The sequence below is a fragment of the Rhinatrema bivittatum genome, chromosome 1 (genome assembly GCF_901001135.1).
Source record: "Rhinatrema bivittatum chromosome 1, aRhiBiv1.1, whole genome shotgun sequence".
NCBI classification, from domain to species: Eukaryota; Metazoa; Chordata; class Amphibia; order Gymnophiona; family Rhinatrematidae; genus Rhinatrema; species Rhinatrema bivittatum.
In genome coordinates this window covers 754,349,391-754,363,137 of record NC_042615.1, presented here as the reverse complement: position 1 = coordinate 754,363,137, position 13,747 = coordinate 754,349,391, and the positions used below count along the sequence as shown (strand labels likewise).

General features: G+C 41.5%; 1 protein-coding gene across 1 annotated transcript in view; it reads left to right on the top strand.

Moving 5' to 3' along the window:
- IL7R (interleukin 7 receptor) overlaps nucleotides 1–12,868 on the top strand; it is a 107,010-nt gene extending 94,142 nt beyond the window's left edge. Inside the window, exons 7-8 of the mRNA XM_029578871.1 lie at nucleotides 1,663–1,738; nucleotides 9,848–12,868. Of these exons, the coding sequence (XP_029434731.1) occupies nucleotides 1,663–1,738; nucleotides 9,848–10,378 (607 nt within the window). The 3' untranslated portion in view covers nucleotides 10,379–12,868. The remainder of the gene's footprint in view (nucleotides 1–1,662; nucleotides 1,739–9,847) is intronic.
- The last annotated feature ends 879 nt before the right edge of the window (nucleotides 12,869–13,747 follow it).

The following is a 13,747-nucleotide window of genomic DNA, read 5'->3' as shown; positions in this document are numbered from 1 at the left end:
TTATATGTATATTTTTCTTTTTGTTCTATTAATCTGATATAGCTAGATAGAATCTGCCACTGGAAATTTTAAGCTTAGGTATTTATTCCCACGCACCCTATCTCAACTCCCACCCACCTCACTACCTTTTTCTCCAAATACACATGCCCTACATTTTGTGGTGGGTAGGGTCTCCTTTCCTGTAAGGATCTTCATTGGCAGAAAGTCATACTTGTGCATAATTTCACTTTGCTTTCTTAAAAGTTACTAGAAATCTTGTGTTTTTCTGAATCTTATAGAGAACTCTAATAGAACTTTGTTTCAATTGCTTGGAAATGTTTAATCCTTGAATTAGAAAAAATAAGAAATATGCAGACTTTAGGGTCATAGTATACTGGTCCCACTTCCATTCTGGCATTCCCTGTGCTGTGTTGGAGGAGCAAGTCACCAGGAAAGAAAACATCACCTATCAGTGATAGGAGATATCCTGTGCCCAGGACCTGTTCTCCAGGAGATATTATGCTCTCTCACTGAGGATGCATCTTCAAGGCTGTGTGTCCAGGAAGGTAGGGATAGGACTGCCATTGCTATTGGCAATTTGATTACTTGGAATATAGAAAGCTTGATGGCTGGAAGCTGTGAGGATCACATGGTAATTTGTCTGCTTGCTGAAAAGGTAATAAGCATGTCTTACCACCTAGATAGGATTTTAAAAAGTGCTCAGGAGGAACCATGGTCGAAGCCTTGATGATTAACCCTGCTGCTCACAAATTTCAAACTTGTTCTAATTCAATCCCTTTTTGTGTCTGCTACCATATGCCCAATATATATACACATGGGATTCACTGCAGGAGGATGTGGTGAAAGCTGTTAGTGTAGCTGCATTTAAAAAAGATTTGGACAAGTTCCTGGAGAAAATGTGAATTATTATTAAGGTGGATTTGCAGAAATCCCTGGGATCAGCAACATGGAATCTACCTACCTATTGGGATCCTGCCAGGTACTTGTGATCTGGATTGGCCACTAATAGAAACAGGATACTGGACTTGATGGACCAGAGAATCTTATGTTCTACGTTTTATTTTTCTATGATTTTCCATGAAACTAACCAGTAGCAAATTTAAAACTAAATTTTAAACTCACATTAAGCTGTGGAATTTGTTGCCAGAGAACGTGATCAGGCATCTAACATAGCAGGTTTAAAAGTAGTTTGGACAAGTCCATATTAATTATTATCCAGATAGATTGGGGGGAAGCCACTGCTTATCCCTGAGACTGGGAACCAAGAAATTGGATCTGCCCTTTGGACTCTGCTGGGTGCTTCCTAGAGATCTAGATTTGACTCTGTCAGATCAGAATGCTGGGCTCAGTGGATCCTTGATCTGACCCAGCATGGCACATCTTATATTCTAATGTTCTTTTTTAAAGCCACTGGCCTTTTCCAGTGTTATATACTCTGATAAATAAATATCAGCTGAAACAGGAGTTTGAAAGCCATTAGGCAACATCTCAGATTATATATCTCATATTTATTCCTTACAAAGTCAAATGCATTCATATTTTATTTACAATACTTAATATTAATATTATTATTGCTTTAATTGTTCACTGTTATTAGTTTTTTAGTCTTTTCAAAATGGCTTCTTTTATAATATGATTTTAAAAGTATTATTTATATTTCAGAATCAAGTCCCTAGTATGGGCAGAGATTCCAGATCATAAGAAGACTTTGGAGAAGCTCTGTAGAATGCCAAAAACGGTTTGTGCACTTCCTGTTGTATGATTAGATAATTATTGTAAGGTGTAATGATGACTGAAGCTGCACATCATGTAAAGTTTACATTTTTGCAGATAGTCTGCCCAAAAAAATAATGTTGCAAATTCTGCATCTGTTCATATAGACTTTAATGGGAGAATTTCTGCATAGAATGTGGATTCTCACCGCCATTTCAGTGAAATATTTTTCCCATTAAATTCCACAGCAAAAGCTTTTGCAGATATGGCTGTTTTTCACAGGTTTTGCTGCAAAGGCCACAAGTCTCATTTGCTCCATTTTTCCTTTCACTGCAGATGTTTTTGCGTTTTAGGAAAAATCACGTTATACTTTTGTAACCCCGATTCCTGTGGCTCGTAGGATCTAGCAGCACATTGGTGAACCCATCCTCTCTTGGGTTCTTTCCTGACAGAGGGGGGAGGAGGGAAGGAGGAAGGTAAGGTCTTGGGCTATTAGGAGGTTTTCTGACAGCTTCCAGTGAAAGTAACACACAACCACACAGTCTGGTGGTGTCCAAAAAAGTAAGTAAATAAAATTTTACTAGAATAACGATGCAGATGAATAAATTCAGTACAAGATACACTGAAGAATATCGCAAACCATACAGAAAAAAAGCTAAAGGCAATACACTGTCCAAAAAAAAAAGGTATAGTCTTTGCAAATCTTCACACACTGTGGGTTTTCTTCCTCCACTACCCACCAGCTCCAAGGTATTCTGAGGAGAATGGGACCCTACCTAGAATTTTCCCTTCTTTCATACCTGCATTCAGTAACTGAATTGGAGCACTCTCCTGAACAGATGTGTTTCTGTGAACATCTTTCAAGCAGCAACCCTGAAAGCAGATCCCACAGTGGGACAAGCCTTACTCTGACTCCAATCAGAAATCCACTCTGCAAACCTTAAAGGCAAATCTTCAGTAAAATGCTCTTCATCTCTTGTGGTTCTCGTAATCTCAGGATCATTATTGGATCCCAAGAAAATCTCCTTTCTCCTGAAAGGCCTGGGTGATTCAATTAAGAGTCTCAGCCACCTTCCAAGGATGGAAGAGTGGACAAATAAACCACATGGGCCAAAGTGGGTTCATAGGTTTGTTAAACACATTCCTTTACAAGACATCTCCCACAGGGGAGTATCTGAGAACATTATACACTCCTATTCTCTCTAACCTGACACATTAAACATCTGTGAGCACTCTGATGCATATAGGGGCCAATGAAATAAACTGCTCTGAGCCTAAAGCAGGCTTTTACTCAGGTTTTTGAGTCAGTTTTCAGCGCTAACTTTATTCGGATATGTAATATGTGTTTTAGCACCAAAAGAAACTATGCTAAAAAACCTGCAATATGATTAGTGTGAGTACATGCAAATCTAATGCAAATGAAGGCAGTAGCTATTACAGGGCAATGCAGAGAGCCATGTTAGCAGGGAGATGTTTTAGCGCATGTTTTCCAACGGAAAATTAATGCCGAGGTCAGGGCAGGAATAAATATTAAGTCACATGTCTGGTGGTCATTTTAGTCTATTGTGCCCCTGTGGTGCTGTGTATAGGTGCTTCTCTGTGGCAAGTATGGATTGCATGCTTTTTTTTTTTTTTTTTTTTGGTATATTTTGTGGGTGAGCAGGTTTAAAGTTATCCAACTAACTTATAGGGTCATTTATCAAAATACTATAAGGCATTTACGCATGTGCTAAGCACCATAACGTATGGTGCGATGCAAATCTGAAAAAGAGGAGGAGTTAGGGGTATTGTTTTGCAAAGCCCTATTGCATGGCTTTAATGCTGATTTTAGCTACATCTTTTTCAGTAGTGTTAAGCTGTGCAATAGGTTGTGTTACAGCTTTATTGCATTTTGTGATGTATACTCAAATGCCTGTTTTAAAGCTCCTGCCTAGCTATCTTGGGGGAGGGGGAGGGAGAGAGAGAGAGAGAGAGAGAATCTAGCCCTAATACCCTAACACTAGATAGGTATTTATATCTCTGTGGGAGGCCCACCTAGTAACTCGAGGTTTAGGCATTAGTGTAGGGGTTAGGGGCCACTTTGACATTCAAAATGAGACGAACGAACAGAACAGTGCTCTCTTGTGAAGATTTGATGACCCTCGGAGTGAGGAAACTCACTCAAAGATGATGTTTGTGCACTATTCTCTCAACCTAGCTTGATGGACGCTCTACCTGGGTAACATCAAACTAGGTTGAGAGAACATTGCACAAATATCATCTTTGAGTGAGTTTCCTCACTCCGAGGGTCATCAAATCTTCACAAAAGAGCACTGTTCTGTTCGTCCATCTCACTTTGAATGTCAAAGTGGCCCCTAACCCCTACACTAATACCTAAACCTCACCTCGAGTTACGAGATGGGCCTTCCATAGAGATATAAATATCTATCTAGTGTTTGGGTATTAGGGCTAGATTCTCTCTCTCTCTCTCTCTGAATTTGCAGTAACTTAGCACATCACATAGGTATTAGCGCAAATTGCGATAAACTGCCTATTACCATAAAACACACCCCTTTTTCTATCGCATGTGATATTTAGTACATTTTGATAAATCCAGGCCTTAACCAGATATACTTAAAAAACAATTAGATTAGCTGGATAACTTGACTCCTCCCTGAAATGCCCTCAGACTGCCTTTTTACATGGCTAGATTTTAGCCAGATAATGACTTATCCAGCCAAATTCTAGCTGGTTAAGGGGCTAAATATTGCTAATCTTGTCATTTAGATGGATAATTTTTTAGTTATCTATCTAAATGCCTTTGAATATTGACCTCAGAGTACTCTGCAATATTTTTACAGATTGAATGTAAATTGTGACTTTTATGTACACTCGGCTGTGAGTGAGCCACATACCGAGCACAAGCTCCCTGCACTGATGCCGCGGGAAGAGGAGCAAGGCTAGGTAGGTTGCAACCAGAGACTGCGGAGGGAGTACACCAGGAGTGCTCTCCCTTCCTGGACTGGCAAAGAAGCCTCCTGACCTGAAGGGGAAGAGGGATCTGCTGCCGCCGAAGTGGCTCCCTGCCTACTGCCTGCCCATAGCCTGCCCTTCTCCCGAGCACAAAACTCCCTGCAGCAATGCCGCGGGAAGAGAACACAGCCAGGTAGGCTGCGACCAGAGACTGCGGAGGGAGCATGCCGGGAGTGCTCTCCTCCCTCCCCCCAGTCTGGCAAAGAAGAGGAGGGAACTGAAGGGGAGAAGAGACCTGCTGGTGCCGAGGTGGCTCCCCATGTACGTCCGCCCATCACCCACCCTCCTCTCGAGCACAAGCTCCCTGCAGTGATGCCAAAGGCACTTGCGCCAGGAAGCATGCACCCTTGGTGTGTGCACGAAGGAGCACAACAAAGAAGCTTACCCCTTTGTTTGCCCCTTTGTGCGTGCCCGGAGTGGAGCCCTAAGTGGTAATAATTAAAAGAGCTTCAATCTGCACAACTACACCTACAACAATGGAGCTACAACACCATATCAAGTCCACACTAGGACAAGGTATAAATGGAAATCCAGATGGTATGACCAACAATATATATAACAATACTCCCACTCTATCCTCCTACCTAATGTTTATACTGCTTTTATTAAATGTTCAAGCTCTGTCAAAAAAATCCCACTGATGAACAATCTACTAGAGAAATCAAATCCTTGCATCTTCTCTATTACTGAAACCTGGTTGAATGATAAAGAAAATGTACTACGAAATCAAATTATACATCCCACCTATGACACCTTTTACTTCCTAAGACTTAAACATAAAGAAGGAGATCTATTAATAATAATCAGTAAAAAAGAATTCAGCTAAAACCCTACACAATAGAGATTAACCCACCCAACGAGGTAGCAATATTAAAATCAACACAACTAAACATAGGGTTGGTCTACTGCCCCCCCCCCCCCCCCCGGGAACACTCCAAAATGACTGCTTGCCACTAATTGAAATATTTACAAAAGCACTTCCACCTCCTGAATCTACCCTAATAGTAGGAGACTTTAATCTACATGTAGATAAAACACCAAAAATTTCAGCTTGTGAAATATTCCTATAAACAATGGAAGCAATGTGATGATCACAGTTTGTTACTAATTCCAAGCATAAAGCAGGCCACATTCTTGATGTAATATTTGATAATAACAACAATTGTCTCATCAACGTCTTCCCACATTATACTACTCTGGACCGATTTCAACTAATCTAAGCAAAAATAACCTTCCTCAACCAAACGCAAAAAAAATACAAATATGAATCAACTTTTCAACTTCAGAAAAAAGATAGATTCAGACATCCAAGCAGAAGCAATTAAAAACAAAGTAACTGAATTTAATCAGGCAAATGCCTCTTCAGCATTTGACTCCTGGGATAAAATTGTCAATGAAATAGCTGACAACCTTAGCCCAGTCCAGACAAAAATACTACAAAAAGAACAAAATGCCACTAAACAGAAGAAACCATGGTACAACGAAAAGCTAAGATCCACTAAACTACACTGAGAAAACATGAGAAACAATGGCAGAAATGCCCAACCACAGACTCTCTAGGAAAATACAGATCCCTGCTAGCAAAATACCGTCATTAATAAATAAATCAAAAAAAGAATACTATGCTAAACAGATACACAGTCTTACTCAACTTTAAACTACTCTTTGAAGTTGTTAAAAACGTAATCAAAGACCCATCTTCCTCCATCTCAAAAAATCTCAACTTCTCAAAGAATGCCTGCAACGATTATGCAACCTCACTATTAGATAAAATCAATAGATTAAAAATATAAATCACCAACAGCTCACAAACAAAAAAAAACCAGATAATATGCATGAACAATCTAACTGGACTGAATTTGGCAGCGTAACTAAACTTGAAATCAGTCAAATAATTTCTAAAATTAAGCCTGCAACATATTCACGTGACACAATCCCAGCAAGTTCTTTGAAATTGGTAAACGAAGTAATCACCCCAACAATAACAACAATTACCAATCTTTCACTCTCAGAAGGAGTGATCCCAAATGAGACAAAACAAACAGTGATAAAACCAATCCTTAAAAACCAAACCGGTAGAACTGATGATTGGGACAACTATCGTCCAATATCCAACTTACATTTCCTCTCATAAATACTTGAAAAAGCAGTGCTACAACAGCTGGAAAACACCTAGAAGTTTTAGATTGGAGAGTTCTAGCTGTATTGCCTTCACGTATTTTGAGAGTGTTGATGTTGTCTTTTCAAAGAAAAAATCGCTCAACCAAGACATTAATCATATCGTTAATGGATCCTTTACTACACGGGTTTAACGATAATGAATCCTATATTCTAGTGCTAATAGATCTAACAGAAACCTTTGATACTGTGGATCATACCCTGCTATGCCACCAGCTAATAAGAAAAATTGAAAGAGAAGGCAGAGTCCACAAATGGTTCACTTCATTCCTATCCAACAGGACATTCCAAGTAAAACTGGGAAACAATATATCTGACACCTTCCCCCCAGGGCTCAGCACTCTCGGCTACCCTATTCTAGGAATGTGCATTCGTTTCATTCGTTTAATTCGTTTCATATGTTTCCCATTACATGCCAATTAGATGTGCATTACATGCTTGCATAGGAAACGGATGAAACGAATGCACATCCCTACCCTATTCAACGTGTAAATTACTAACAGAATTAGGAATCTCCTTCTTCCTATATGCAGACGACATTCAGTTCTACATTCCATTCGACTCCTCCTTTGAAAAGACAACATCAACACTCTCAAAATACATGAAGGCAATACAGCTAGAACTCTCCAATCTAAAACTAACACTAAATACAAAAAAAACGAACTCATCTGGTTAAGGAGAAACTCCTCCATTGTTAAATCTCCATCATTAAAGCTAAGTAATTTTGATATCATACTCTCAGATCAAGTCCAGGACTTTAGGAATTCAGATCGACGAAAATGTTACCGTGAAAAGATACATAAACAAATTAATCACTACAGGATATGCAAAACTGCACATCCTAAATAGATTGAAACCATTACTAACCACAGAAGACTTCCGTACAATTCTATAATCAATCTCAAATATTGACTACTGCAATTCCCTACTTCTAGGACTCCCAACCAGCCTATGAAAAAAACTACACCTACTACAAAATGCTGTGGCAAGACTTTTAATCAGAACCAGGAAATTTGATCATATCACACCCTCACTTATAGCACTGCATTGGCTACCCATACAGTACTGAATATTTTACAAAGTTTTAATTTTAATCTCTAAAATCATACATAACGATAACTAGGACTAATAGGCGTGACATTTCTACCATACACTCCACATTGAACCATAAGGTCCCAAAACTGTACCTACAATCCAGAGCACACATTTGTCTCAGATAAGAGATTGCGGGTTCTCCATAGTAGGCCCTAAACTGTGGAACTCCTACCAGAGACAATACAACTGATCCCAGAAGGAAAGACATTCAAACGTGAACTAAAAACTTGACTTTTTAAAAACGCTTATAATCTAACTTAAATACTATCTATGTGTTGTGTCAACAAGAACTTATAACTTAACTTAAACTCTATGGGGCGGATTTTAAGAGCCCTGCTCGCCGGTGCGCCTATTTTACATAGGCCTACCGGCGCGCGCAGAGCCCCGGGACTCGCGTAAGTCCCGGGGTTCTCCGAGGGGGGCGTGTCGGGGGGCGGGCCCGGTCGTCGCGGCGTTTCGGGGGCGTGTCAGCAGCGTTTTGGGGGCGGGTATGGGGGCGTGGCTACGGCCCGGGCGGTCCGGGGGCGTGGCCGCGCCCTCCGTACCCGCCCCCAGGTCGTGTCCCGGCGCGAAGGAGGCCCGCTGACGCGCGGGGATTTACGCCTCCCTCCGGGAGGCGTAAATCCCCCGACAAAGGTAAGGGGGGGGCTTAGACAGGGCCGGGTGGGTGGGTTAGGTAGGGGAAGGGAGGGGAAGGTGAGGGGAGGGCAAAAGGAAGTTCCCTCCGAGGCCGCTCCGATTTCGGAGTGGCCTCGGAGGGAATGGAGATAGGCTGCGCGGCTCAGCGCGCGCCGGCTATACAGAATTGATAGCCTTGGGCGCGCCGATCCAGGATTTTAGTGGATACGCGCGGCTCCGCGCGTATCTACTAAAATCCAGCGTACTTTTGCTTGCGCCTGATGCGCCAGCAAAAGTAGGCCTATTCGCATAGTTTGAAAATCTACCCCTATCTGAATGCAGAGTTAACAATAACATGAACAAGAAAACAATGCCAAGTAATGAGAGAACAATGTAGCTCATGACAACTCCCCTACAACCATGTAAATTACTAAACAGATTCCCTATCCTACTAACCTATTGCCCCCTTCCTCAGTTGAGACGTATAAGAACATCACCCTTGATTCATACGACCCTATTGAGTTCCTCCAATGTACCTGCCATACCAACTTATGTATCCTACCAAAGTATATGTAATACCACAATGTATCTTACTAAAGTGTGTTAGACTAATATGTATTACACTATAATGTAATGACCTAAAGGACAAATGTTACTTTTGTAAACCATTGTGATCTCCACTTGTAATGATGGTATATAAAATAACTAAATAAAATAAATACTGAGGACAAATTTCAGCTATCTATTTACGGCAAAGCATACCAGTACTTTCTTACCAATGTATCTCTAAGAAAAACTACCTGGACAGTTTCTTTTTGAAAACTGGCTAATGGTATGCGGGTACAAATATGCTCATATTTGCCCCTACAATTTATTTGACTGGGTTTCCTGGGGAAAAACAAATCATATGTAATTGAAAATTCAATTGTATGCATCTGTTTTTGTCCACTGACTCATACGCCCCTGGAAAGAATTGCTTTAACAGTAGCTAAATAGAGCTATATTGGGAAACTATGTGGGTATGTGTAGCCGCTCTGCCCAGGGGAAATTTCAGTCCCAGAGATGCAGGTGCCAAACTCTGTGGTTAGGTACCTCAGTCCCTTTGATAATTGTCCTCAGAAAAACCTGTGAATGGCACCACAATCCATCACTCCTTATGTGCGAGCATTATAGATATTTAATTTGACTCATGGTAATGCTAACACAACTTGTTCTTTTTTTTTTTATACAGGATCTAGACATAAGTTTTGATGCTAAATGTTTCCTGGATGTTCAGGTACACAAAATAGATGCCATTCAGTCAAAAGCAGAATTAGAGCACCTTCTGGATGTATCTTACGTTCAAGATATAAATTTACCAAAAAAGAACTCAAGAGGTTCAGGGCCAACCATGAGTCCTCAATGTGAACCTGAAATGAGCCTAAAGTGTCCGGTGACATACGGAGGAACATGGCCAACCCACTCTCAGAACGGACGCTGCAGTAAGAATAATTCTACCACTCTTGATGCACTTATTCTCACTCCGGTTGTACAGATCAGCCAAGGAAACAACGATGGTGCACAGTTGAATCATGAGACACTCGCTGACCACAGCTTTCCAAATGATTCGACTGTCCTGTCAAACAAGTCCAGACCAAGCATTGTAAATTCTGTCCCAGCTAGCCAAATGCAGCCAAATCCCATGGTTAAGCCTTTAGGCCCTGAAGAAGCATATGTTACAATGTCAGCTTTCATCACAACAACCAAACTTCAAGGAACATGATTTTTCAAAAATGTTTATGAGAATAAGGGACTCAAAACTGAAACTATTGAATAACTCAAGGATAACATGCTATCCAAGGGACGGGAGCTCTGCTTTCAAATCAAGTTCCCCCGTTCAGGTTATCTGAGGTTCTGAGAACTTCACAAAAATAATTCATAGCTTCTATTAGGGAAAAAATCTCAAAAGCTGCTCAAGAACAATATCTGCTGGTTGGTTCAGGTGTTATATAGCGTCTAAAGCGCTTAGCCATGGGATGGGAGGGAAAATATCATATGCTAGATTTTGCCTTAGTCATTGATAACTGTACAATTCCGTCCTCCTAAAATGCTGTATATTCAAGGATGCACGGATGGGGATAAAGGAGTTCTGCTGGAAACATGTGGCCATGTTTCCAGCAGAACTCAGGGAAAGATTGACTACTGCTACTAAGGGGACTGCACTGTACAATTGTAATACTTTCAGCATTCTGAAGAATACATTCCACTAACATAACTAATTTTGGAAAAGAGAATTTCTGTATTTATTTTATTTTTTGATTTTTTTTTTAACTTTTAACCTGCCTTTCCAAATAATGGTCAAGGTGACTTACTGTATTAATATTAGTATTCAGGTACAAGTCCTTGCCCCAAAGAGCTTACAATCTAAATGGGTACCTAAGGCAAAAGGTGATAAAGTGACTTGCCTAAGATCATAGGGGAACATCGGGGGGGGGGGGGGGGGGGGGCGTGGGATTAGAACTATTGGTTTCCCTAGTTCTCAACCCATTGTTCTAACCACTAGACCACGCCTTCTCATTTCATTAAATATTCAAAATATCAGGGATGATATTTAGCACCACTTAGCTAGTTACGCTCTTATTTATCTGCTATGTGGCCCTGGTTGAATATTTAGCCATGCTGGGCAACCGTCATTTGGCTGGCTAATTGTTTATCCAGCTAAACAGTTAGCTGGATAAGTATAGTGGTGGAAGCAGAGCTACTTATCCAGGGCTGAGCTACTTATCTGGCTTAACTATAAGATAGCTGGGTATCTTCAGTGGCGCAATCACACTGCTGAATATCATCGGCCAGGTCAGCTGGTAAGTTTATCCAGCTAACTTGCTTAGGCAGATGGTAGATGAATATTGGCTTAATCAAAATTAAAGGGTTTTATTTAGTATACATTTTGCCTTACAAACAATTATAAAGGTTCCTTTCTCCACGCTCCCAAATATGTCAAATATATATAGGTTTAGAATTTAGGGGGTAAATTTAAAACCCTCTGGGGATCTCCCTTTGCACCTACAGTCCTGCAAGATAATTTTCAAAGGGAAACTCCTCTCAGAGGTGTAAAGTATGCTCAGAAAAGTACACCCGGGGATTACAAAAAAAAATTCCTCATATTCTGCTTTCCCCACCCTCATCCCATCTCAGCCCTCCCCCCCCCCTTCTTTTTTCCCTCAGCAAAAAGTTCATGCGTTGTGAAACAGTAAACGTAATTCAAGCTGCTGAACGGGGGCAATTTCCAACCCTAGGAATCTAGCTGGTAATTGCGTAACTGCACTATAATGGTGAACAGTTTAGGTAGAAATTTCCAGTGTTAACAAATGTTTAAGATATTTCACAGATGGGTTTTTGCAGGAGTTAAAGCACAGAGTCTGCGTTAACAGTGCTTCTGGATGACCTTCAACTTGGAATAGACAAGGGTGGCTCTGTTTTATTGATCCTTTTGGATTTATCAGCAGCCTTTGATCTTGTAGATTATTCAATCCTAGTTAATTGATTAGAACATCTAAGGCTAAAATGGCTTTTTCCTTTCCCCTCTGACAAGCTACAAAAGTAGGCTTAAACACCTTCTTCTGTAACTCAGGGAGCTCCACTTTCCTCAACTCTATTCAACCTATTTCAACAGTCATTGGAGTCTATTATATGAGAGTTTGGCTTTATTCACTACACCTACCCCAATGATATTCAGATTTTTCTCCCTATTGAGGGGTCTTAAAGCAAAGATTCTCAACCAGTATGACGCAACACAAAAGTGTATCGCCAAGCACCAGCTGGAGTGTCGCGTGCTTCCGGTATTCCACTGCTCTTCCCTCCTCTTCCTTCACCGAGCAAGAGGCAGATGATCTTCCACTACTGCCATTGCCACCCATGTTCAAGCCTGGATGTTCAAGCCTGGATAGTAACGGCAGCAGTGTTAGTGGAGGCTGGCAACTGTGGCTGGTCTTTTCTTCTTCCTGCACCTGCCCCCGTGGCCCAGAACAGGAAGTGATGTGCAGTGGGGTGTGCGAGAAGAAGAAAGAGCCATGCTGCATGGAAATGTAGCAGAGGCAGCATTGGCCCTGAGCAGTAGTGTGGGTCCAGAGCAAAATCCGAAACAGCTGGCAAAGGAGACAGCAGCATTACCCTCCTATGGCCAATGGGATTCTTCTTTTTTTGGCCTGCGGGGGCTAGAGGAGGAGGCTGCTGCGGCTACCATTTGTGCTCTGGGGGAGGGGGGCAGGAAGTGAGAGATAGAGAGACAGCCAGCCAGCCTGTGAGTAAGTGAGAGAATGTGTGTGTGATTGAGAGTGTGTATGTGTAACTATGATTTAGAGCGAGTGTGTAAGTGAGAGCATGTATGTAAGTGTGTAAGAGAGAGCATGTGTGTGATTGAGAGAAACTGGCCAGAGAGCTGATGTGTGTATATGTGAGAGACAATGAAAGTGACTGGTCAGAGGGATGACTAGTGTGTGTGTGAGAGAATGAGAGATTGGTCAGGGAGGTGACTGGTGTGTGTGTATGAGAGAGAAAGCTTGGAAGTGAGAAACCTGTGTATGTGAAAGAGCATGGGAGTAAGAAGTCTGTGTGTGTGTGTGTGTGTGTATGCATGAGAGAGAGACTGGTTGGTGAGATGACTGGTGTGAGTGAGAGAGATTGGTGTGCGTGTGTGTGAGAGAAAGAAAGTGGTTATGGGAATGAGAAGCCTGTGCATGTGGAGAAAGCAAGTATGGGAGTGAGAAACCTGGGAGTGTGGGTGTGTGTGAGACACAGCATGGGAGTGAGAAGCCTGTATATGTAAGATAGAATATGGTAGTGGGAAGCCTGTGTGTACATGAGAGACAGACTGTTCAGGAAGGTGACTGCTTTGTGTGTGTAAGAGAAAAACTGGTCGGGAGATGATTGGTGTGTGACAAACAGAAACTGGTCATGATATGTGTGTGTGTGAGAGACAGAGAGACTGGTCATGGGCCCTAAGGAAAAGGACCATGAGTAGAGATCTTCAGGTACTACTGTTGCCTCTGGTGTGTGCTACTGGCCTGCATGGAAGAGGAGTAGGAAAGCTGCTGGAGGGGATAAGTAAAGGTGGCTTTTAAAGTTTATTTTTCTTGATTGCCATTTTAATTAT